Raw genomic sequence first — 27077 nt, 5'->3', positions numbered from 1 at the left:
TTGTGAACAGTGCAGATAGCGGCGGGGTCAGTAGTGACCAAATGGCCACTGACACTGCAGGAACAAGGCTCTAGGAGTTATCTTGATAAAGTACCATAGCCGTGCAGGACATCACAAACACAGCATTACACATGGACCTGTATGGCCGAATAGCCAGAGGACAGTACAGGGCCCAACAGCAAAGTGACAACCCTTCATCCTCCTTGGTAGCTGGTGGAACTCTGCAACTGTAATGAAAGAGCCATAGTGTATCAATAGGACAATCCCTGATGAGAAGCTGAGTGTTAACCCTGTTATGAACGAAGTGAAACTGTGTTCTAAAACTGTTGCAAGTAAACTTTATGCAGTTTTTAACCGGTGAGAAGTCGTCTCTAGTAACCCTGCATGCTGAATCACTCAGTGGGAACCAGACCCTAAAAAGCTGGCTTGCAGCCAAGAAGCACTACTGCTCCCAGGTAATGCCTCCACACCCACTCCATCATCCACTCAATTTTCCATGTCTGCAGTGTGCCAGGGTGGGTGCAGGACTTAGACCCATGACTACTGCCCCTAGCTATGTTATAGTCTCAATGCTGAGAAGTACAAGCAGATACTTACTGTAGCCATCATACAATACCATCAGGGAGGCGTCTGAATGGCTTTTTGATTGGGGCTGTTGTCCTGCTACAGAATACGGCTATGTGCGCACAGTGCGTTTTTCGCGGCGTTTTTGCGTGTTTTTCGGGTGCGTTTTTGGCCTTAAAACTGCAGGACTTTGCTTCCCCAGCAAAGTCTATGAGTTTTCATTTTTGCTGTCTGCACACATCTGTTTTTTTTTACCTGCGTTTTTGAGTTTAAAAAAAAAAATGGACATGTCAGTTCTTTCCTGCGTTTTTCAGCGTTTTCCGCCCATGCAATGCATTTGAAAAACGCAGCAAAACGCAGAGATAAAAAACGCAGCAAAATGCAGCCAAAAACGCACCAAATCGCGGCAAAAACGCATGCGTTTTTTGAGGCGTTTTTTCGACGCAGGTGCGGTTTTGTGCGTTTTTAGCGGCCAAAAACGCAAAAAAAACGCAGCGTCAAAAAGACGCAGTGTGCGAACCTAGCCTTAATTTGTAACCAATGTCATTAAGAACTATCTTCAGGATAAAAAAATAGCAAGGAGCCCTGGAAGGGATGATTAGATTCACATAGGGCCTTAAGGCCCAGTCACACACAACGACTTACCAGCGATCCCGAAAACGATGCGACCTGATAGGGATCGCAGGTAAGTCGCTGGGAGGTCGCTGGTGAGATGTCACACAGTCAGATCTTACCAGCGATGCAGGAACAATACAGGTCGCAGTAGCGACCTGTATAACGATCTCAGCAGTCACTGGGACTCTGTTACACAGTGTCAAACACAGTGATGTGTCCTGCCCAGCAGGACATCGCCTTTGAAGAAAATAGCCTGGACCATTCTGCAACGACTAGAGATCTCACAGCAGGGGCCTGATCGCTGGTAGGTGTCACACATAACCAGATTGCTAACGGGATCGCTACTGCGTCACGACTCAGCTGCGATCTCGCTAGCGATCTCGTTATGTGTGACGGTACCTTAAATCTCAACATTCTTAAATCTGTCTGGGATTACATCAAGAGGTAGAAGGATTTGCAAATCTTACATTTACAGAAGATCTGTGAATATTTCTCCAAGATGTTTGGAACAACATCTTTGCCTAATTCCTTCAAATACTGTGTGCAATTGTACCTAGAAGAATTGAAACGTTGATGATGTTTTGAAGGCAAAGCTCAGCCAGATCAAATATTGATTTTGATTTTGATTTATCTTTTGTTTATTCCTTTTTATTTTGTTAATTGCTAAAAATAAACTATTAGCAATTGTATTTTTGAAAACATTCTTACTTTCAATCAAATATATCAAAAATATCATAAAATAATGAGCTAAACTCGTTAACCAATAACAATCAGAAACAAAGTTTAAAAAAATTGAGTATAATATTTATTCAATTATAGAACGCTATTAATTCCACAGCGCTTTACATACATTGGTAACACCGTCCCCATTGGGGCTCACAATCTAAATTCCCTATCAGTATGTTTTTTGGAGTGTGGGAGGAAACTGAGGTACCCGGAAGAAACCCACGCAAACACAGGGAGAACATACAAACTCCTTGCAGATAGTGTCCTGAGTGGGACTAGAACCCAGGACCCCAGCGCTGCAAAGCTGCAGGGCTGACCACTGAGCCACTGTGCCACCACTTTCAAGCTTCAGATTCTGTTCATTTAGATTCTTTACACAGACACAGTGACACTAATAATGAAATTACTATATGGTGTTAGATTAGTGTGTGTCCTGCAATGCAATGTGCCTGGGCTGTTATCTAGCAGCTATGTGATGCCTGCGTTCCATGACACACACTTGAATCCTGGAGTTAGACCGAGACTAGGAATTTACATAGATGCCATATAATTATCTAATCCCCTTACCACATGCCTTGGTCTTCAGCTCTTTAAAAACTTGCCTCTTCCCCTAAGACTCGTGCCTCCTGATGAAGTTGTAGCACGAAACACGTGTCGAGGCAAACAGGGTCTGACTGAATACCGCTCTACACTAAGTTTCAATGTCACTATACTTTAATATTAAATGCTTGCTAAATTTTGTTTAGTGCAGGTATATTACCTTTATTTAACATCCTTTTTGCACTAGGCATGTTTTTCTATATAATAATAATATAATAAAACTTCTTACAATTTATGCGACATCTTGTAAAATTTATATGTGATAATTTTTTTCTACCACTAGATGGCATTAGTGTTCAATTTCAGAACAAAATACATTTCTTAGTGGTTTTATACATATAATGAATAAAACTTGCTGATTTTTAAATGCAGGTATATTACGGTTTATAGACTTGATGAATTGGCAATTTTGCTTTTTGATATAATATTGTATTGTATTTTTTGTATTTTAATTAATGTACAATAAATTAAGAGCTTTTATACTCAATTTTTTGAAACTTTGTTTCTGATTGCATTAACATTCTTTGCAGTATTTTACCCATACCTGCCTAAAACTTTAAATATTTACAGTATGTGCATGTTTGGAGATTTCTGAATCACAGCATATCATGTAAGAGGAGACTAATGCGGGCGTCACACGTGACGATCCCTCGTGCGATATGTCGTCGAGGTCACGGTTTTCGTGACGCACATCCGGCATCGTTTGCGACGTTGTTTCATGTGACACCTACGAGCGTCTCAGAACGATCGCAAATCAATTACAAATCGTGAATCGTTTACACATCGTTTATTTTTAAAATATCGTTTATTTTTCTTTGCGACGCTTGTTCATCGTACCATCACACATCGCTCCGTGTGACACCCCGAGAATGATGAACACAGCTTACCTTCGTCCCGCAGCTCCCGCTGGCTATGCGGAAGGAAGGAGGTGGGCAGGATGTTTATGTCCCACTCATCTCCGCCCCTCCGCTTCTATTGGCCGGCAGCTGTGTGACATCGCTGTGACGCCGAACGTTCCACCCCCTTCAGGAAGTGGATTTTTGCCGCCCACAGCGACGTAACTCAGCAGGTAAGTACGTGTGACGGGGGTTTAACGACTTTGTGTGACACGGGCATCGATTTGCCCGTGACGCACAAACGACGGGGGCGTATACGATCGCTCGTGCGATCGCACGATAGATCGTATCATGTGACGCCCGCATAAGTTGTACCTCTAAACTCCCTGTCCTGAAAAAAATAAACACCCTACCTTTAATGGGGGCTTTACACACAACGACATTGCTAACGAGATGTCGTTGGGGTCACGGAATTCGTGACGCACATCCGGCCGGTGAAACGTACGAACGACCGCTAACGATCAAAATCACCTAATCGTTGATCGTTGACACGTCATTCTATAATTCCAAATATCGTTGCTGTTGCAGGACGCAGGTTGTTCGTCGTTCCTGAGGCAGCACACATCGCTACATGTGACACCCTGGGAACGAGGAAGAACAGCTTACCTGCATCCTCCGGCAACGAGGTGCGCGTCACTTTCTTTTGGCTGCTCTCCGCCCCTCCGCTTCTATTAGACAGCTGCCGTGTGATGTCACTGTGATGCCGCACGAACCGCCCCCTTAGAAAGGAGGCTGTTCGCCAGCCACAGCGACATTGCTAGGCAGGTAAGTCCGTGTGACGGGTCCTAGCAATGTTGTGCGCCACAGGCAGCGATTTGCCCGTGCCGCACAACCGACTGGCGCGGGTGCTTTTACCAGCGACATCGCCAGCGATGTCGCTGTGTGTAAAGCAGCCTTTAGACAGTTCCAAAGACACCTGATATATGCCAATCTGTGCTTTTCTTCACAGTAACACATGGTGGGATTTCTGAAATAGTATAAGGGAAAAACATGCCTTTGTTACTTATACGAGGGGTTGCTGATAAGTCTTTGGCTTTGTGATCTTTTTTTTTTCTATGGTAATGAATGTTACATCACATGAAAGCCTTATGTGTCTAATTTATGTTTTCAAATTTTGTGTTTGTTGCTTATGGCAACAGTGTTCTACGCACACCACACGGGAAAACAAAATGGCGGCGTTTAATGCGATATTCACAGCAACTGAGAGCAGCGGAGTGATAAAATTCTTGTTTCTGGAAGGTACGTCCGCAAAGGATATTCATAGTGATATGTTGCAGACATTGGGGGATCAATGCTCTTCATATTCCACAGTTAATAACTGGGTTGCCAAATTTAAAATGGACCACTTCAGCACCAATGATGAGGAATGTGCTGGATGACCGAGAGTGATTGTTGTTCCGGAGATCGTCGATGCTGTGCACAACCTCATACTGGAGAATCAACGAATTTCAGCTAAAGCAATAGCAGACATCATGGGGAATTCCCATGAACGTGTTTTTATCATTATCCATGAACATGAGGAACTATCTGCAAAGTGGGTCCCAAAATGTTTGACAACAGATCAGAGAAGCATGCGAGCGAAAATTTTCTAGTACATTTGTCAACATTTCCAAACTGATAAGAACTTCCTGGATTGACTGGCCACTATGGATAAGACCTGGATTTATTTATATGATCCTGAAAACAAGGAGCAGTCAAAAGAGTAGAGGTACAGTGGTTCTCCTCGTCCAAAGAAGTTCAGGAGGCAAAAATTAGCCACTAAGGAGATGGTGTCTGTGTTCTGGGATAAAGAGGATGTGCTGCTACTGGACTACACTCAAAAGGGTTCCACCATCAATGCAAGGTATTACATTGAACATTTGGACCAATTGAAGGCAGCTCTGAAGGCCAAAAGGTGCAGAAAGCTGTCCAAAGGAATCTTGTTCCTGCAAGACAACTCCTCCGCTCACACTGCACAAGCGTCCACGGCAAAACTGACAGAGCTGGGCTTCCAGCTGGTTGACCACCCACCTTATTCACTAGATCTAGCTCCCTCTGACTATCATCTGTTTCCAAACCTGAACAAATACCTCAAGGGTACCATTTTTCACACCATTTCTGATGCCATGGCTACTACGGATGCCTGGTTTGAGGCACAACCGAAATCCTTCTTTTTGCTAGGCTTACAGAACTTGGAATACCGATGTAAGAAGTGTGTTGGCATCAGTGGAGAGTATGTGGAATAAATGTCAAGTTTTATCACCCTATCTCGTTTCTTTCTGGGTAAAGCCAAAGTCTTATCAGCAGCCCCTCATAGCAATGAATCCCAGGGCAACTTTAATTTTGTACTCTTCTCTTGAAAAATGAAGACTACTATTATTGCCAACCAGTGACATGGTTTCTAAGGATATATCAAAAAAAGTTAAGTTGTATCTAAAGTTTCAAGTGTTGGGATTTTATTTGCCACTTGGCAATTTCTTTATACTGTTGTAGATAAATTTCAATTAATCCCAGACAGGATTGTGCAAATTAGTTGGGGTTTGTATGTTGAAAAAAAGATAAACCTCACACAAAGTAAATAAAAGTTATACATTTTTGTTTTGTTTCATCTGATATAACTCTCTAATGTTATATTAGGAAAACCGCTACTAACTGTTACATGTAGGGACTGTCCCATTCCACTTTTCATCAGCTAAGCAGTATCTGGTGTCACTTCCAAACAGCTTGTACCTGCAGCATGAAGACAATATTATGTTGTTAATGTAATATATATGCGTACTGGGTTACGATCAGTAATCTTAGATTCTCCATAACAAAGGTAAAACCTTAAAAGCATTTTCCCAAACATAACATTTACCAGGCAGGAGTTTTTTGCCCACCCAAAAAATCACATGGGCTTCGCCATATTTTTGTATGCTAGCCAGGTACAGCAGGCACCTACGGGCTGCCCCCAAGCCCCCGCTGCCTATTTGTACCTGGCTGGGAACCAAAAATATAGGGAAGCCCGTTTTTTTAATTAATTCATGAATTTCATGAAATAATTAAAAAAAAATCGACATGATCTTCGCCCCATTTTTCTGTCCAGCCAGGTACAACTAGGCAGCTGAAGATTGGAATCCGCAGCACAGGTTGGCCTGAGCTTTCTGGGCCCCTTTGCTGCGAATTGCAGTCCGCAGCCGCCCCAGAAAATGGCGCTTTCATAGAAGCGCCATCATCTGGAGCTGTATCCAACTCTTCCAGCTGCCCTGATGCCGGGTAGCTTGCTGGGTAATTATGAGTTAATACTAGCTTTGTTTTACTAGCTAGTATTAAGCCAGATATTCTTAATGTCAGGCAAGTTTGACCCTGCCATTAAGAATCTCTAGTAAAAGGTTAAAAAAAAACACACCACACAGAGAAAAAATACTTTAATAGAAATACATACACAGACACACTTAGAGACTCTATGTTCATTACTCCCTCTTATCCCTCCACGATCCATGGTCTTCTGTCTTCTTTCTCCTTCAACCCATGGAGCTCTGCAATATCAGACAGCGCTGCATGGGAGGAAGGACGCTGCAGCTTCCCGTGCAGTCTTTTCACTCCGTGAGTGATCAGAAGCTGCGTGCTGTAAGCGGTGACGTCACCGCTGACAGGCGCATTGCTATAGCAACGGTGATCTCCGTTATTGACCGGCTGTGGCAGCCGGTGAATAACGGAACGGGGAAGCAGAACGGGGAGTCGACCGAGTGCCAGAGCATGTCGCCGGTACATGGAGATACACAAACGTGCACTGCGTACCTGACAGATGCACTGACAGGACCTAGCAATGACGTCTAGCCATGTGACCAGTCTGTAGCCAATGAGATAATAGACACGTGACTGGTCACATGCTATTTTGACGTCACGATAGGTCCTATCATCAGTGCTGGTTACTGGGAGGACGCAGCGATTATCAGAAGGAAAATCGGCAAGAGACAGAGTGCAGGACGCGTCGTGGGGACAGGTAAGTGTTATGGCAATGTTTATTAACTGTATGTGTATATTTATAATGTGTTTTTATGTGTTTGTGTTTGCCTGCCATTGGTTTCAATGGGGCTCGAGAGGTTAGTCGAACGGCTCGCCGAACCGAACTCGAACACAGCCTCCGTTCGACGAACCGAACTCGAGCCTCTAGAGGCTGGCTCATCTGTAGTGGTAACCGGATCGAATCTCTAAATTGAGCCATGATATGTATCTATTGCTGATCATCTGTGCTACACCTAGAGCTATGTATCTAAATCCCACAATCAGTGATAGCACCCAAAGACGTGTGTCTAATTCTCATCATCAGTGATATATCCCATAGACATGTGTATAATGTCCATCACATTACACCACTGCTTCCATAGAAATGGACATAGGAGGGTCACACATTGCACCACTGCTCCCATTGAAATGGACCGAAGAAGTTAACAAATTGCACCATTGCTCCCATTGAAGTCGACGGAAAGGAGGTCACATATTACATCCATTAGATGCTGTGTATCTAATCTCATCATGTATATGTAATCCCAGCATGTGGTATGCACCGCATACCTTATGTAATCGTATCAAACCCCAGCATATGATACATGGAGCAGCACCAACTAACATAATTAGTGTCGCCAGCCATCATCTGTGAAACTTTCCACATGTCAGTATCATTTTGCAGTAACCAATAAAAGTGTTCCACACTGTGATCCTAAGATTCATCCACTCTTATCGTTTTGCAAATGTACCGTCCCAGCGCCAGCAGCTGGGATCCGGATCCGCGGCGGCTCAAGGGGTCTCCGGACCCGAGAGGGTTTGCGCAGACACTTGAACTAAAAGAGGGGTGTTTACAGGGGATTTTGTAGTTCGAGTTCGTGACGCCACCCACGGAGTGTGGTAAAGTGGGATACCACCGCTGCCGCTGAGAGCGCCCAGTGGTGGTGGAATGGCAGCCAGATGTTTAACCCCTCCGTGGGTAGGGGGAAGATGCCCCGGGGCTTGGTGATGATGAAAGGGGAGCACCGTTGGGGAGAAAAAGGGCACTGCATACTCACTCAGTCCAATAATGCTGACACCGACAACTTGTAAACCAGAATTCTTAGCACCGCTGCAGCAGGGACGGAGCACGCCGGGATCCCGTGCCCTATGGTGTTGCCTGTTAGCCTGTGACCTTGACCTTGGCACCTCTGTCTGTAGTTGGTCCCACTCAGCTTGAAACTGAACGGGTCCCGCTCACCCGTATGGCTAACGGAGTGAGCTTGCTCTCAGGGTTTACGCTTGGTATTTTCTTGACTATATATTGGGAAAGTACTTTCCTCCTCGTTGCGCTAGTACCCCGATTTTGGAGCGGGTGGAGGACGAATCGTGAAGTCTTCGCCCTCGTCAGGTAAATTACCAGGACGTGTCTACTTCCCGGCCTAGAGTCCACATACCCCGTCGTGCCCTAGCCCCTGCCCGGAGATGGCTCAAGGCCACCAGCTGCCCTGCTCGGCAGTTCCGTGCCCCTTGACGCGATCCCCTGCGACCGGGGTTCAAGCTCCTACCAGGCCCAGACTGGCGTCTTCCACCTAGTAACTGAGGAGCCCAGCTCATGACCTCTCCACTCGAGAGTCACCACTCAACACTTCACTACTCCAACTGTCTCCTAACACTCTTGACCTCCCGTACAAACCCCCCAAGTGTCCAGCCCTATTCTCTTCAGGCTGTCCACTGGTGTGTCTGGTGGGTGTGGTTCAGAGTGTTTCTATGATTTTGATTAGCTTGTTCTTAGCAACACCACAGGCCAGGGATCCGTAACCAAGGAGGATTGGATATCATGCATAAGGGCAGATTGCACAATACCCTGAGACGACCTGATAGGCCAGGGCATCACACAGACACCCAGAAGAAGAGAGGAGCGAGATCAGACACGTGTGAGCAGATCCAGCCCAGTTGTAATGCAGGCTAGCTGTACATTAGATTTTTCATGGCAAATTTCAGCAGCTGCTCCCTCTAGTGTTTAAACGTGGAAAATATCAAAATATCAAAACTTTTTAAATTATTTGTAATATTTTACTCCATTAAAACCAAATTATATTAAAAAAAAACAACCACTAATATTTTTATATTTTTTAAATTGTTTAATTTTTTTTGCGGGGTTTAACACCTTCCCTTTAAGTCATGTACAGCTTTAAAATGTTTGCCTGTTCTAGACAAATGAAACACAACATTGTGTTGCACTTTTAACAACATCTGACACCCTCAACTGCTTTACTGTTGTCCCTCCCTGTGGCCATCTAATTAACATAAGACACAGAATTTATAAATTATGAATTTACATATACCCCGCCTTGTCCACAAGCAACCTTCCGAAAGATATTGAATGCATAGGTAAATTCAGTCCTGTCTAACACTAAGCTTTTGGATATGGATTTGCATTTTTAGACTTACCCTTGTACACATTTATAAGATGCACTGGATCCAATCACAGTGTCTAAAAATTCGACTTTTCCATTTTGAAGAAAGTCTGGGATGTGACAATCCAATTCTTAAAAACATGAAATGGTTATGAATTATTGATTTCATATTAACACGTGGTACAACGTAATGCAGATCTGATACTTATACATTTTTCCTTCTGTCACACACATTAATATTTCTACTAGGTACCGTATTTTTTGTTTTATAAGACGCAATGGATTATAAGACGCACCCCAAATTTAGAGATAAAAAAAAGGGTCTGTCTTATACTCCGGTGTTGTCTTACCGGAGGGGGGCGGCAGCAGTGGTGGAGCAGGGTCACAGGAGGCAGAGGCTGTGCTAGCAGTGGCGGCGGGTCCGTGGTGGCGGCAGCAGGTCAGCAGCGGGTCAGTGGCAGCGGCGGGTTAGTGACAGCGGCGTGTCAATGGTGGAGCAGGCCGGTGCGGTGAGTGCCCAGTCTGTCGGCAGTTTCGGTTCAAATGATTGCACCCGGAGCTCCATCTGTGCATGCGCTGACTCTCGGAGCAGAGTCCAAGAGCTCCATCTGCGCAAGCGCTGACTCCCGGCGCCATCATTTGAATCCGGGACCGCGAACAGACTGTGACACTCGCTGCACAGCCACCGCCATCCGCACATCCGCCTGCCCGCCCAGAGTGGTGGCCAACAGGCCGCCCACCCGCATAGAGAGGCAGCCAGCCACGACAGGCAACTGGCTGCCCGCACACAGAACAGCACAGACAGCCCCCCCCCCCCTCCCGGTAAGCTATATTCCGATTTTAAGACGCACCCCTCATTTTCCTCCAAATTTTTGGGAGGAAAAGTGCGTCTAATAATCCGAAAAATACTTTAGCTATCGAAAAAGGGTGGTATTCTGAGTACATATACTGCTCTAATTTTTCCATCTGCTTTTATTTTCACATCCTATTTTTTTTTTTTTAGAATTCTCTGGACATGAAGGGCAGACAACTGAGCTTGTGTTAGCCTTCAAAAATATGATTTACAGCAGCCACATGGACCACTGCCAGCTAAATTCTGAAGCTGACATATTGACTACCATAGGAGAATTTTCTAGGCATTTTGTGTGATCAGTGAGGGGTAGGAGGTATATAGTGACCATCACCTATTGTGAATAGTGTGATTTTGTGCTACATATTGCATATACAATATAATACAATATATGCAATAGTGGTTTGTATTATAAATAGATAGATGATAGATAGATAGATAGATAGATAGAGAAAATTGAGTAACAGTACCTTTTTATATATATTCTTTCTTTTACACGAACATACAAACTTAATTTAAATAATTCATCATTTTCTGATAACACATTCCTTTTGACATTAACATCTGTGCACTTTGTGGTAGGACTTCTTTTCAACCTATATCAGACTATGAGAATTCCAACAAATGCCTGTTTTTGAGCACTTGGTCAGTATTTATCTCGCCCAAACTTCCCATACAAATGCATGGTTAGGTCAGCTGGGGATTCATATGTCCTGTATGTAGAAAGGGAGTAAGCGGCTGCAAAAGGACCCAGCGTTGAAATTCAATATGCATAAACCTTTTTTCCCCCCAATCATCATTAGGAAAGCGTTCCCAAATTACATGTAGAGGCTTTAAATGTTTAATAAGGGTAATAGCATCAGCCCCACAGGTTCCCTCATGTAATATCACCATATTGAATGCTGGCTTTACCTCATAGATAATCTTCAGACCATAATCCTTAGACACTGTACTCATGAGATGTTTCTTTGCTTTTTTATGTTTTTATGCCAAAACCCTCATAACTACTGTACTCAATGACCAATTATTAATCAGTAATTGGATCAAATATCTTTACTTTTACAATGAATGAAGGGAGAAAGTGGACGTGATCCATGCTGCCAGCAGTACAAGAAGCCTCAGAAGACGTGGTGCAGGAGACATGTGGTTTATTGGAGTCTACGCATTTCAAAACCCATCAGTTTCTTCAACAGAACAAACTACCGGTGGTTGTCCTCATGAGAAACAAGTGGGTTTTGAAACACGTAGACTCCAATAAACCACATGTCTCCTGCACCAAGTCTTCTGAGGCTTCTTGAACTGCTGGCAGTGGGGATCACATCCACTTTCTCCCTTCATTCATTCCAGCAAACTGTGGACCTACAGCAGCCATTCTCATTGACGCCTATACAGGAGTTGTTCCCTCACAAACAGACCAGGTGAGTTCACTGGAACGTCTTCATCATCATCTCTACACAGATAAGACCTTACGCTATTTTGTATTTTTAGCTCTACTATACAAAATCTTTACTTCTACAGAAGACGCTCTGAAACGTTGACCATTCTCCATCATCTCCACAGAAGGAAAGATTATTTGAGCTGGGGATGTACTGAAAAGTCGGTAAACAAGAATATGTGACATTGTCTCCTTCTACATAGGACTCTTTCTCAGGACTGGGCACAGCATATGTCAAGTTTTGAGGCTTGGGACAAATCCCTGTTTTGAGCAAAATATAAAAAAAAACAACATGTTCAGCTGTCACTAAATAATTCTTAAAATTTTACAGGAATTTTTTAACATAAAGCAATCCAATTATATAGCAAATTAGCATACCCATCCCCCCTCTGCCAGGCATAGGCCTACTTAGGAGTTTTGGAAATATTGGAGTTTTGACCAATCTCTACTCTGTACCCTTCTTAGTAGAAGCATTGGGTATAGAATATGTCAGATTTTGAGGCTTTGGGCAAATTTATGATTTGAGAAAAAAATAAAGAGAACATAATCAGATGTGTCAAAAGGTGTTCATAAACCTTAGATAGTGGTCATTTAAATTCAGGGGTGGCCACTGACAGCTTGGGGCCCCTGTGCAAGAAATTGTGCCTGGGCCCCTGCCCCTTTTTCTATTGCAACAAAGCTGCAGATGCATACATTATATATATATACATACATTATATATATATATATATATATATATATATATATATATATATATATATATATATATACACCGTATTTTTCTTTTATAAGATACACCAGATTATAAGACGCACCCCAAATTTAGACATAAAAAAGGTTACAAAAAATAAATAAACAAAAAAATGGTGTCCGTCATACTCTAGTGGTGTCTTACTGTAGGAGGGTGACAGCGGTGCTGGAGTAGGGCGATGTTGGCTGCTGTGTGACCGGCTGTGCTGGTTGCTGCGTGGTTAGCTGTGTGAGGCAGGGCGGTGCGGCTGCTGTCCCAGATGCCGGTGGTGTCGGCTTCAAAGAAATGCTCCCCGGAATCGGCGTCTGCGCAGAATGAGCTCTTGGCTCAATGACATTCCGAGATCTCATATGCGCATGTGCCGACTCCTGGCACCATTACTTGAAAGTCGCACCGCCGACAGAGCATCTCACACATCGCACCACCCTGCTCCACACAGCTCTGCACTGCTGACAGAGCATTTGACAAGTCGCACCACCCTGCTCCACAGAGCCCCTACCACAGCCAGCATAGCCCTGCCGACAGAGCATCTCACCCGACGCAGCCAGCACAACCCCACATTGCCCACAGAGCATCTCACCCGCCGCAAAAAGCATAGCTCCGTTCTACCAACAGAGCATCTCACCCGCTGCAGCCAGCACAGCCCCGCACCGCTAACAGAGCATCTCACCCAACACAGCCAGCACAGCCCCACACCTCCAACAGAGCATCTCACCTGACGCAGCCAGCACAGCTCCGCACCTCCAACAGAGCATCTCACCTGATGCAGCCAGCACAGCCCCACTCCGCCAACAGTGCATCTCACCCGCTGGAGCAAGCACAGCCCCACACCGCTCTGCTCTACACACTCCCAACCGCAGCCAGCACAGCGCTCGTTTTCCACCTCCCTGTAAGCTACATTCGGAGTTTAAGAAGCACCCCTCATTTTCCTCCCAAATTTTTGAAAAATACGGTGTGTGTATATATGTGGCGCCCCTGGGCTTCAGGCGCCACAGGGTATTACACCACTTTTCAGAGATGATATCTATCCCAGGTCAGGAGGGGGTTAACCTTCCGGTGCCTTCACAAAACACAAACATACAACAGTAAGGTGCTTACTCACAGGGGGTTGGACTAAGGCAGACAGGATAGTTAGCCATAACGAAGCATGGGACTTTCCCCATCACTAGGACAACCATGGGGGGTGGGCACCACATGGGGTACAAGTAGGCGCAACCATCTGACTTAGAGCAGAACCTTCCTGGGCACAGCTTGGGATAACATCTAGCACTGACAACTGGAGTTAGTGTTTCTCTCTCTTCGTGGGCCCGTAACTTGTAGCAGGAGGTTCGACTCGGGTTTCAGATAGCAACCGAGGGACACTTCACGGGCACCAGCAGTGACCGCCGACTATCTGGGATCAGCTGGAGCTCATTGTGGCAGAGATTGGTACTCTGGGGCAGTGCCTGAACTACTTGTGAGTAAAAGACCTGGAACCGCAGCACCTGTCTCTGCCTCTCCTTTATCGTCGCCGTCGCCCAGCGCTGCGGCGCCAACGGGGACTACCAACACCCCAGTCCTCCTTCTTCATCCTCCCCGGGATAATCCTGCTCCGCCTGTGGGGAGCAACACCATCCGGGCTGCACCCAACATCTGCCCCGGTGAGAGACCCTGCAGCGGTGGTCCCCATCCCTGGCCGCGTACCACAGGTTGCGTCACAATCATCTAATAGACTTTCCTAACCATCACTACCACCCCCATCCTGCCTCCTTACCACTATCCAACCCTACTTCCTGTACGCCTCGGGGCAACGGAACCGGGCCAAGCCACCCAGTGATAACGCAGAGGAAACGCATCCTCGAACCAGCAATGAATAGGTTAAAAAACCTGCCCTGTGGGGTGCTACAAATATATATATATATATATATAGTACAGACCAAAAGTTTGGACACACCTTCTCATCTCTAGAACAACTGTTAAGAGGAGACTTTGTGCAGCAGGCCTTCATGGTAAAATAGCTGCTAGGAAACCACTGCTAAGGACAGGCAGCAAGCAGAAGAGACTTGTTTGGGCTAAAGAACACAAGGAATGGACATTAGACTAGTGGAAATCTGTGTTTTGGTCTGATGAGTCCAAATTTGAGCTCTTTGGATCCAACCACCGTGCCTTTGTAGAAAAAGTGAATGGATGGACTCTACATGGCTGGTTCCCACCGTGAAGCATGGAGGAGGAGGTGTGATGATGTGGGGGTGCTTTGCTGGTGACACTGTTGGGGATTTATTCAAAATTGAAGGCATACAGAACCAGCATGCCTACCACAGCATCTTGCAGCGGCGTGCTACTCCATCCAATTTGCGTTTATTTGGACCATCATTTATTTTTCAATAGGGCAATGACCCCAAACACAGCTCCAGGCTGTGTAAGGGCTTTTTGACTAAGAAGGAGAGTGATGGGGTGCTACACCAGATGACCTGGCCTCCACAGTCACCAGACCTGAACCCAATCGAGATGGTTTGGGGTGAGCTGGACCGCAGAGTGAAGGCAAAAGGGCCAACAGGTGCTAAGCATCTCTGGGAACTCCTTCAAGACTGTTGGAAAACCATTTCCGGTGACTACCTCTTGAAACTCATCAAGAGAATGCCAAGAGTGTGCAAAGTAGTAATCAAAGCAAAAGGTGGCTACTTTGAAGAACCTATGACTCGCCCACCCCAGGGCTATGGGACACCCGGTGCTGGGCCGGACTAGTCCGGGGGACGTCAGTGGTGGCGGGGCCCGACTCCGTGGCCCTGGTGGGTGTCAGTTTTAATCGGGCTGGTGACTTGGGAGCAATTAAAGTATATGTTTCGTGACGCCACCTGTGGTCTGCGGCTATTAAACCGCCGCTGCTGTGTGAGGTTTCCGGGGTGATGTTATGGCAGCAATGGTGGTACTGCTCCCCACAGGTGGAGCGGAACCCCGGGAACACTGTTAATGCTCGTGAAAGTCTATGGTGTTGTGTGGCTAACACGGTGCAGGGCCGACAGGCAATGAAAGAACCAGGCACAAACAACAGTCTCTTTACCTTCTCCTCTTTTACTTTAGGAACAGTCCAGTCCTGGGAGACCGTCACAGGTGGTGAAGGGGATCCGGTCGGCCTGGAAGTACTTGGGGTGATCTTTCTGGCCAGCTGAGTATGAGGCCTACTCCTGTTCTTTTCTTTGTTATGATAGGACACTGCTTCTCTGAATCCAGCAATGGCCCTCTTTGCTGCTGGGACCGATGGTACGTCCCTTTCCCTCTGTAGTAGGCTGCGCAGGCCCTCTCTGGTGCTTCTCTGCTGGAGTCCACACCGGGCCCTGATGCTGCAGCTGTACCTTCGGGCTGTTTATGGGCCAGGTGCTTGCAGCTCTCCTGCCCTTCGGATTCGGCTACCAGGGAGTATGTTAAGCCCTGGTGGCCACAGACTCCGATGTCCGAGTCTCTTCGCTGCCTCTCTGCTACTCCTGCTTCCCTGGGCCAAGCTGCTTCAGCTCTAGGCCCCAGATCCACAGGACAGCACACTCTGCGTCTGCTCGTTATCACTTCTCTCTACAGACTGACTACTACTTCCTCCCTCAGGTCAGACTTGAGGAAGGCTCCCTGGAATTCCAGGTTCAGAGCTCCCCCTGCTGGCCGGAGGGAGAACTGCGTTGGATGTTAAACTTGCTGGCCAATGGACCTCCCAATTACCTCCAGGCTCAGCATTAACCCTTTGGAAGGGCAATGCTGTTGTGGCGACCAGGTCCTGGGGCGCCACACTCCCCCTTAGTTAAATTCAGTACTCCCGGACTGTAGAAACAAAACAAAACATGTTACAACCTTAAACAACTATAAGAGTCCAGTGTGGCTCCCAGCCGGGTGTCCATTACACTGCTCCATGGGGGACCCGCCGCGATAAAACCCCCAACGTAGGCTCTGGGCGTGCGTCAGAGCATTGATGACCCCACTCTATGCACGCCGGATGGGTTTTTCTTCAGGGGTGCTGAGCACACTGGTGCTAACTATGTACAGCTAGGTGTTGGCCGCCCATAGTCCAGTGGCCCAATTGTCCATTTTCTCAATCAAGAAAGAAAAACATTTTATACACAACATTACAGACATTTCACATAACTATTTACATTCTAATAAGTACTCTTTCTTTTTACTGTCTATACCTTGTCCATATGCTTGATGCATTATACTATTATCTAAGTTTGATGTGCAGCCTTATCCGTATATAGTATGTAATTTTTGGCTTGCACTCATAATATATATATTAGTGCTCACTTCAGTTATCCTATTCAGTTATATGTAGTTTTTTTCTGAATGTGAACACAGCTCCGCCCCTTTCGGCCATGTTTTTTCCATCTCCTATATAAGAAAGTCCTTAGTTACCCCTCTCCACCCATAGCAGTTTTTAATTGCAATGAGATGACACACAGTTAGGGTCACAGAGCTAGGGACCCCAATATAGAGATATGCCTTGACGAGCCCTTGGGGCTCAGTTACATTGATCAATGCGATTGCTAAATATCTCCTTTTTCCTAATATTCATGGCAGGTATGCAATTCATTATTCACATGTTCAAATTAGCAAGTAGCATTTTTCATTGTATATTCCAATATTTGTCCATATGCTTGAGGCATTATACTATTATCTAAGTTTGATGTGCAGCCTTATCCGTATATAGTATGTAATTTTTGGCTTGCACTCATAATATATATATTAGTGCTCACTTCAGTTATCCTATTCAGTTATATGTAGTTTTTTTCTGAATGTGAACACAGCTCCGCCCCTTTCGGCCATGTTTTTTTCCATCTCCTATATAAGAAAGTCCTTAGTTACCCCTCTCCACCCATAGCAGTTTTTAATTGCAATGAGATGACACACAGTTAGGGTCACAGAGCTAGGGACCCCAATATAGAGATATGCCTTGACGAGGCCTTGGGGCTCAGTTACATTGATCAATGCGATTGCTAAATATCTCCTTTTTCCTAATATTCATGGCAGGTATGCAATTCATTATTCACATGTTCAAATTAGCAAGTAGCATTTTTCATTGTATATTCCAATATTTGTCCATATGCTTGAGGCATTATACTATTATCTAAGTTTGATGTGCAGCCTTATCCGTATATAGTATGTAATTTTTGGCTTGCACTCATAATATATATATTAGTGCTCACTTCAGTTATCCTATTCAGTTATATGTAGTTTTTTTCTGAATGTGAACACAGCTCCGCCCCTTTCGGCCATGTTTTTTCCATCTCCTATATAAGAAAGTCCTTAGTTACCCCTCTCCACCCATAGCAGTTTTTAATTGCAATGAGATGACACACAGTTAGGGTCACAGAGCTAGGGACCCCAATATAGAGATATGCCTTGACGAAGCCTTGGGGCTCAGTTACATTGATCAATGCGATTGCTAAATATCTCCTTTTTCCTAATATTCATGGCAGGTATGCAATTCATTATTCACATGTTCAAATTAGCAAGTAGCATTTTTCATTGTATATTCCAATATTTGTCCATATGCTTGAGGCATTATACTATTATCTAAGTTTGATGTGCAGCCTTATCCGTATATAGTATGTAATTTTTGGCTTGCACTCATAATATATATATTAGTGCTCACTTCAGTTATCCTATTCAGTTATACCTTGAAGGGGGCTGTCTGATTGTAATGCTGCTCTTGTCTCATTCTTGCTTGGGACAGGCTCTTTTCTACGCATTCCTGGACCTTGCGGTACTGCTGTTGTCGCTCTGTATCCCAATCTTCTATCTCCTGAACCGCTTCAGGTGACACAGTCCCCATCTCAAAGTCGACAGGTAACTTGCCAGGTCTTGCTCGCATCAGGTAAGCAGGGCTGCAGTTGGTCGAATTTACTGGGATATGGTTGTGCAGGTCTACCAGATCTGGTAACTTCTCCGGCCATTGGTTTCTTTCTTCCAGAGGTAGAGTCTTGAGCATATCAATGACTACATGGTTCATCTTCTCGCACAATCCATTGGTTTGGGGGTGGTATGGTGTTGTTCTGATTTTCTTACAACCGTACATGTTACAGAACTCTTGGAACACTTCTGCCTCGAATGCAGGACCTTGATCAGTCAGTACCCTCTCAGGGTAACCGTGAGGTCGACAAAAGTATGCCTGAAATGCTCTAGCTGCTGTTCTGGCTGTCTGGTCCTTCACAGGCACTACTACCAGGAAACGAGAGTAATGGTCCACAATGGTGAGGGCATACACATAGCCTGACCGGCTTGGTGTTAACTTCACGTGGTCCAGGGCCACCAACTCCAGGGGCTGCTTCGTGACAATTGGCTGTAGGGGAGACCTCTGGCTGGCATCATCTTTCCGCCTCAGGTTACACGGACCACAGTCTCGGCACCACTTCTCGACTGTCTTTCTCATGTGCACCCAGTAGAACCGATTGCGGAGTAGGGTCTCCAACTTCTTCCACCTGAAGTGTCCTGCGTTATCATGGTAAGCGGCTAGGACCATTGGAGCATCCCTCTGTGGGACCACTATCTGCCAGACGAGTTCATTCGTTCACCAGTTGACATATCTCTTGCAGAGCTTGCCTTGGTACGTGAACAGTCGTCCCCGCTCCTTCCACAGCTGCTGGGCTTCTTCTGGAGCATCTGGGCCAAGATGGGTCTCAGCTTGTGCTAGCTTTTCTTTGACCAATCGCACGGTCGGGTCACCGTCCTGTGTCTCTTCCCAATTATGGTGGAGTAACGGGTTGACCGAGACCTCGTGCTGGCTCGAGCGCTTCACTCCTACAGCATGCTCACACTGGGAAACACCTTGGTGATGGAAAGCCGGTAACTCTATCTCTTCGAGTTCATCCAGGTCTTCTCCAGCTCGGGTAAGTGAGGCATTCTGGACAGCACATCAGCATTGTTATTCTTCTTGCCAGCCCGGTACTTGATGGTAAAGTCAAAGTTAGACAGCCGGGCCATCCATCGCTGTTCCAACGCACCTAACTTGGCTGTTGCCAGATGTGTCAACGGATTGTTGTCCGTGAAGATGGTGAACTTGGCTGATGCCAGATAGTGCTTGAAGCGTTCAGTCACTGCCCAAACAATAGCGAGGAACTCCAGCTTGAAGGAACTGTAGTTTTCTGGATTCCTTTCTGTGGGCCGAAGCTTCCTACTGGCGTAAGCTATCACCTTCTCTCTGCCTCCCTGCACCTGGGACAGAACTGCTCCCAGTCCCAAGTTGCTGGCGTCTGTATACAGTACAAACGGCTGGCTGTAGTCAGGGTAGGCCAGAATTTCTTCTCCCGTGAGAGCCCCTTTCAGCCGGACAAAGGATGTTTCCAGTTGGCTGCTCCATTCAAATGGAGGGCTCTGCTTCTTAGCCTGCTTTGGCTGGCCCACCAGGAGATCTTGAAGGGGCGCTGCTATCTTTGTGAAACCATCAATGAACCTTCGGTAGTAGCCCACCAGCCCAAGGAACTGCCACACCTCCTTTACCGTGGTGGGTCTTGGCCAGTCCTTGATTACGGTGACTTTCTCCGGATCAGGTGCCACACCTTCTGCGCTGACCACATGACCCAGGTACTGTACCTTTGGCTTCAAGAGGTGACATTTGGACGGCTTTATCTTCAGGCCATATTTCGACAAGGACTCAAACACTTCTGCTAAGTGCCTCAGGTGGTCTTCATAAGTCTTGGAGTAGACTATGACGTCATCCAGGTACAACAGCACGGTTTCAAAGTTGTGGTGGCCCAAGCAGCACTCCATCAACCTTTGGAATGTCCCTGGGGCGTTGCAGAGCCCGAATGGCATACAGTTGAACTCGCAGAGGCCCATTGGTGTCGTGAATGCAGTCTTCTCCTTGTCCGCCTCTGCCACGGGAACCTGCCAATACCCACTGGTGAGATCCAAGGTGGAGAAATAGTTAGCTGACTTTAAGGCTGTTAGTGACTCCTCTATTCTGGGTAGTGGATAAGCATCTTTATGTGTAATGCGGTTAATTTGCCTGTAATCTACGCCCATTCTCATTGTACCATCTTTTTTCTTTACGAGCACTAGTGGAGCTGCCCAGGGGCTACAACTATCTCTGATAACCCCAGCCTCCTTCATTTCCCGTAACATTTCTTTGGCACGCTGATACTGTGCTGGGGGTACAGGGCGGTATCTCTCTTTAATGGGATGATGATAACCTGTGGGGATTTGATGTTTAACCCCTTTTACCTGCCCAAAATCTAGGGGGTGTTTGCTGAAGACCCGCTCGTACTCCTGTACCACCCGGTAAACCCCATGCTTTTGGTGTGAGGGGGTGGAGTCGGTGCCCACATGTAATTTTTGGCACCAGTCTTCCAGCTGCCCCTTGGAGCCATTGTCTTCCGCCTGGTCGGATGGGATCAAAGGTTCCACTGCTTTGATGGTATTGTTGCTGACAGTGTACAGTTTTGCTACGGTGGCGTACCGGGGCAATTTGGCTTCCTCCTCCCCACAATTCAGGACACGGACGGGCACTCTCCCCTTGCGAACGTCTGCTACCCCTCTGGCTATCAGGACTCCAGGCCTACTGTCTGAATACACCGGTTCTACCAAGGCATGGTAATCCTGACCCTTGAGGCCTATTGCTGCCCGAGACCATATCAACATTTCACTTCTTGGGGGTATTGCAATGGGGAGGGGGTCACTTACCCTCACACTGCCAATTTCTCCTCCGGCCAGCTCTACCTGCTGCCTCCTCATCAGGGCTCTGATCTCCCTCTGTAGGGCACGCTGCTGCCCGGAGCTGGCAGTTTCAGATGCCTGTTGCAACAAAATTATCACCTCGGCAATACAATTTTCTATCACATTTGTACCAATGGTCAGCAGTGGGTCAGATTCTTTGCGATCAATATCTACAATTATCATTCCCTGACATGGCAATTCTATCCGCCCCACTTTAATGGTTACTTCTTTATACCCAATTTGAGGCAAGGGCTGACCATTACTGGCCACAATTGTTAAATCATCATCTGGGCCATGGTCAATGTCTGAATCAGCCCAATATCTTTTGTACAGTTTATAAGGGATGGTTGTTACCTGGGACCCCGTATCCAGGAGGGCATTCAACGGGATCCCATCCAGCACAATAGGAAAGAAAAGCGTCCTCCCACATACTTGCTGCGACTGGGCGTTGAGCCGGGCTTCCTTACACCTGGGGGTTGGCTCCTGGCCCCAGGCTCGGCCCATTTAAAGGACAGTGTCTTGCAATATGGCCCGCCTGACTGCAGCGGCGGCAGATCGGTTGTCCCGTTGAATCATACCGGTCTGTATCTTTTCCTCGGGTCGGCGGAATCCTCCTCTGTTGCATCCATGGGACGTCATCTGGGCTGGAGGCCAACTCGATTCTTGCAGGCGGTGGGGTCACTTGTAGAGACTGCACGGTCCTAGCAAGGGCAGCTACAGTCTTGGTCAGCTCCTGGACCTGCTGTCTGAGCTCTGCAGTGGGATCCTTATCCAGGGACTGCGCCTCAGCCCCTGCAGCGGCTCGTGTTGCAGGCACCACCCCTGGGTACGTGATAGCAAGAGGCCGGAGGGGTACTGGGTCACTCGGTGTAGATTCTCTCAGTACCCGGATAGCCTGGTCCTTAAACTTTGCAAAGTCCAGAGCAGGGTTCTGCAGGACCATGATACGCAGCTGGGTCCTGTGGGCGTTTGACAGGAGCCCCTCTATGAACTGCTCAGTTAGGAGTTTGTCTTCTTCACGTACAGTCTCTGGGTCCACCTGTTTAATTGCTTTCAGGGCCTCCTGCAAGTTTAAGGCATAGTCCCTTATGCTGTCTGTGGTCCGTTGTTTGCACCCAAAGAATCTCATCTTTATTTCTGCTGCGGTGCGGGTGTCGAAAGTACTCTTTAACTTGGCCAGTATCTGGGTTGCTGTCCCTTTATCTGTATCAGGCCAGGACTTCACTTCACGCTGGGCCGCGCCGGCTAGCTGCCCCATTAATATGCCCACCTTCTGGCTCTCAGTCAGCGGATACACTATGAACAAGTCGTGCAGCCTTTCTCTGAAGTCGCTCAGGGTATGGGACTCCCCGGAGTACTGCGGCAGCCATTCTGCTCCCGGGATGTACGGCATTGTGATCGGCATTACCGGCGCTACAGCGGGGGCCGGGGCGACGGCGACTGGGATTACATCGGCCGGCGCTGCTGCGTCTTGAACTACTAAAGCCACCGGCTCTCCCTCGGTGTCGGACATCTTCCTCCCCCTTAGTGAACCTTACCAGGCTCCGCTTTCTTTTTACAATCTCTTCCGGGTAGCGCGGGGTTAACGGCGCTTTGCTCTGATGGCGCGCTCCCTTCGCGCCCTTTGTCAGGCACGCCCCCTTCTTCCTGCGCTCAGCGAGGCTAATGGCGGCGGCAGTTTGCAAACAGTAACACAGTCTTTTAAGCACAGTTTCTGCAGGCGCACAGTACCCGGTGGGACCGGGCACGAAATCCTGTTCGTGACGCCAAAGTTGACTCGCCCACCCCAGGGCTATGGGACACCCGGTGCCGGGCCGAACTAGTCCGGGGGACGTCAGTGGTGGCGGGGCCCAACTCCGTGGCCCTGGTGGGTGTCAGTTTTAATCAGGCTGGTGACTTGGGAGCAATTAAAGTATATGTTTCGTGACGCCACCTGTGGTCTGCGGCTATTAAGCCGCCGCTGCTGTGTGAGGTCTCCGGGGTGATGTTATGGCAGCAATGGTGGTACTGCTCCCCACAGGTGGAGCGGAACCCCGGGAACACTGTTAATGCTCGTGAAAGTCTATGGTGTTGTGTGGCTAACACGGTGCAGGGCCGACAGGCAATGAAAGAACCAGAATACCACTACTAGGACTACTCTCATAAAAAATATATTTTATTAATAAATATTAAAAAAGAACATGTGTAGTGTTCTTATCTATCAATTTCGTACATCACATAGACATATACATACAAGTGCAAGTGTAGACCATGGTTAAACCTGAGCGTAGCTATAGACAGTGGTTGATAAAGAGGGGGACAGATGCTAGTACGTCACTGTCCGGCTAGTAGTTGTTTGATGTACACTATATCTACCTCCTTTTTGTAGATGTATATGCTGATTATACTCTACTACAAGGCATATAGCCCTCACTGTCCTTGTCAGCCTTCAGCAGGGATAACCACCACCAGAAAAGTGAGAAGAGTGCAAACAATTGAACCGTAGACAAACAAACAGTGGCAATGCGTTAGCTGTCCAGGGTTCTCATATTAGGTATAGTTTCCCTAATCACAAGGTTGCTGGATAGGTTAGGTAGGAGCCTGGAGTTCCACTTTACTTATGGATCCCCCTGCTCTCCTGACGCGTTTCACCCCCCCTAACGCAGTAAAAGGGGATCATCAGAGGATATTTTATAAGTCACTTCTCAAGAAAGGACACCTAGAAAGATGAACGAAAAAAATTGTAAATATATAGATAAACGACTGCATTGTTCTAGGCACACACAACTATAAAAGTACACTTACAGGGGACTAGTCCTCTTTTTCAGAGTGCTAATACGTTCCCTCTCATTATGTGGTTACATGAGCGGACTGTTCAGATGTCCAAGATAAGGATAACGCTATTTAATAGTTGGTCCCTGTGAAAGTGTATAGGAAAAGTGGGCAGATAATTCAATATTATTCATATGCTCAGGCACAGTTTAACATGCATATAGGGTTTGAGTTTCTACCTGTATAGGGATGTAGCGGTATATACACTTTTAATCTATGGAGAGGCAGTTTTTTTGTCCACTATAGTTCTCCAGGAGACGTGTGGTCTTATGTTTCTATCAGGTTTTATCTAGCCACTGGTCCAGCCATCTCGTCCCGGGCCTAATTAGACCAACCAAGCCCCAAACACACACCCCCCCCCCCCACTCCCGGTTAGTCGATACGGATACTGATAGGCATAAGCTCTGTGCATATACTATATGCCCCGCACATGGTCATCTTTACCATGCAAAATATATACCTTTTTGAGACTGCAATAATGTAATAGCACACACACCCAGTGTGGATGTTTCCCCATATGTTGGAATGAAGAAACTATAGCTCATGATATAGTGGCGAGTGTACCCTGGATTGAGCAACTGGTACATCTATACCTACATGCCTTCTTTATCCCCATACCCTTAGGAGATATGTGGTTTACAAGAGAAATGTGTAAAAAGGTTAACTAGGTAACCTGGTACTACCCGTATTGTGCTATGGGCCCTGCATTTCGGGCTCTGAAACATATTTCCATTTATATAATTACACCTGGATATTAAGTATCTGGTTGATATACCCTAAACGTGGGGGCTCTGCTATGACCCTAGCAAGATATACATAGATCTAGCATAATATCTGTTCCTAAAGATGGTTACCATCACGAGTCTGGTGCCTCCTAGTTTAACATGTAGGAATAAATACCCTGGATATGGCTAACGCTATCATTTGGCCACTAATATGACGTATACCACATCCCCCACCTTCATAATGCCCTATGTATATGCACGTTATACCCTTAAGGAGGATCCACCCAGTACAGATCACATGTTCTGTGATACACACATATAAAATGATATGTATATATGAATACATCATGGCCGGCCACTGCTTCTATATACATTCTGTGTAGGTAACTCACCCCTATAAGCAGCGATTCGCCCCTGAATCGCTGACTGTGCGTGAATCCTACATCAATATCACTATATACCATCACTGATGTGCCTGTGGAACGCAGATGCGTTCCACACTACGGATATTTCTAAAGGAAGTGGTTTTTTCCCCTAAACCCCGCCCAGCACGGATCACATGACTCTGTCTGTGACTAAGAAAAAAAGTTCCGATACATCACTTCCGGCCACGCGCCACTTCCGTTTTCGGGTGAGGGAAATCTACTTCTGGGACCCCATTCATAAGAGACCTGCAGACCATGCAGGTCACGAATCCAGACAGCAGGCACAGAGTGAGACGGCACGAGTCATTTGGAGCTCCCAGTGTGTTAGAGTGTGTGTCACTCGGGACTCACAGTCCTTACTGGTAGAGCTCCAGGAACAAGGTATGATCTCTAATCCTTGCTTGGGGGACTTTCTACAAGTATACCAATCCTTTGTGACGCAGACAGTGACCCCTATAATCAGGAGCAAGACATTTACATGCAAAACGGCTCTGATGGCCGTGTACTGATATATGTGCAGTTATCATACTTAATAATACCCTGGGACCTCTGCCACAGTATGTAGCTGCAAGCAATGGGCCATATGCATATTTATGTGATGGGGGACAACTGCTGCTTTAATTTAATTGCAGTACAACTGTCAAAATGTAGATGCATAAGAATGGATAATGGCTATTAATATGCTTCTTGGGCTGATAGTGAAACTAGAAATACAAGCATCCGTTATGTTGGTTGTTTTTTTGCAGGAAATACATGAAGTGACTCACCAATTTGTATCCCTGTGGTAGGGTGTCTGTCTTGCCCACACACCGCTGCTAGCCCTTACAGGTATACCCCTGAGTGTCAGTAAGTAACACATAAGTACGGGTTTTAATGAAGGTACTAAATCATGATGCTATTTCCTTACAGGATAATCTACTTGTCATATCTGATACATTCGCCTGAAAAGGGGTGACCTATACATCTAATTTCCTGAGTGAATTGAAGGTTTGAAAAACCTACTCTGGTCTGTTGAAAGAGGTAATATGGAAAAATCACAAAACTTGTATCTATCTATAAGTACACCCCAAATGGAGGAGATGTATAATTATATATATATATACGTCTTATTATCCCTACAGGAGGGACGAGTATAAAACCTGATAGATATATAAGATCACACGTCTCCTGGAGAACTATAGTGGAAAAACTGCCTCTCTGTAGATTAAAAGTGTATACACCGCTACATCCTTATACAGGTAGAAACTTAAATCCTATATGCATGTTAAACTGTGCCTGAGCATATGAATAAAATTGAATCTATCTATAGTACACCCCAAATGGAGGAGATGTATAACTGTATATATATACGTCTTATTATCCCTACAGGAGGGACGAGTATAAAACCTGATAGAAACATAAGACCACACGTCTCCTGGAGAACTATAGTGGACAAAAAAACTGCCTCTCCATAGATTAAAAGTGTATATACCGCTACATCCCTATACAGGTAGAAACTCAAACCCTATATGCATGTTAAACTGTGCCTGAGCATATGAATAATATTGAATTATCTGCCCACTTTTCCTATACACTTTCACAGGGACCAACTATTAAATAGCGTTATCCTTATCTTGGACATCTGAACAGTCCGCTCATGTAACC

General features: G+C 46.2%; 1 protein-coding gene across 2 annotated transcripts in view; it reads right to left on the bottom strand.

Moving 5' to 3' along the window:
• LOC142289769 (zona pellucida sperm-binding protein 3 receptor-like) overlaps window positions 1-27077 on the bottom strand; it is a 168326-nt gene that overhangs the window by 53079 nt on the left and 88170 nt on the right. For both annotated transcript variants that reach the window (XM_075333700.1, XM_075333701.1), the window contains exons 4-5: window positions 9801-9897; window positions 6034-6110 (exon numbers count right to left, since the gene is read on the bottom strand). In XM_075333700.1, the coding sequence (XP_075189815.1) occupies window positions 6034-6110; window positions 9801-9897 (174 nt within the window). The remainder of the gene's footprint in view (window positions 1-6033; window positions 6111-9800; window positions 9898-27077) is intronic.

Source organism: Anomaloglossus baeobatrachus, chromosome 2, assembly GCF_048569485.1.
Source record: "Anomaloglossus baeobatrachus isolate aAnoBae1 chromosome 2, aAnoBae1.hap1, whole genome shotgun sequence".
Lineage (NCBI taxonomy): Eukaryota > Metazoa > Chordata > Amphibia > Anura > Aromobatidae > Anomaloglossus > Anomaloglossus baeobatrachus.
Note: the sequence above shows the minus strand (reverse complement) of the source record. Positions and strands in the feature narration are given on the sequence as shown.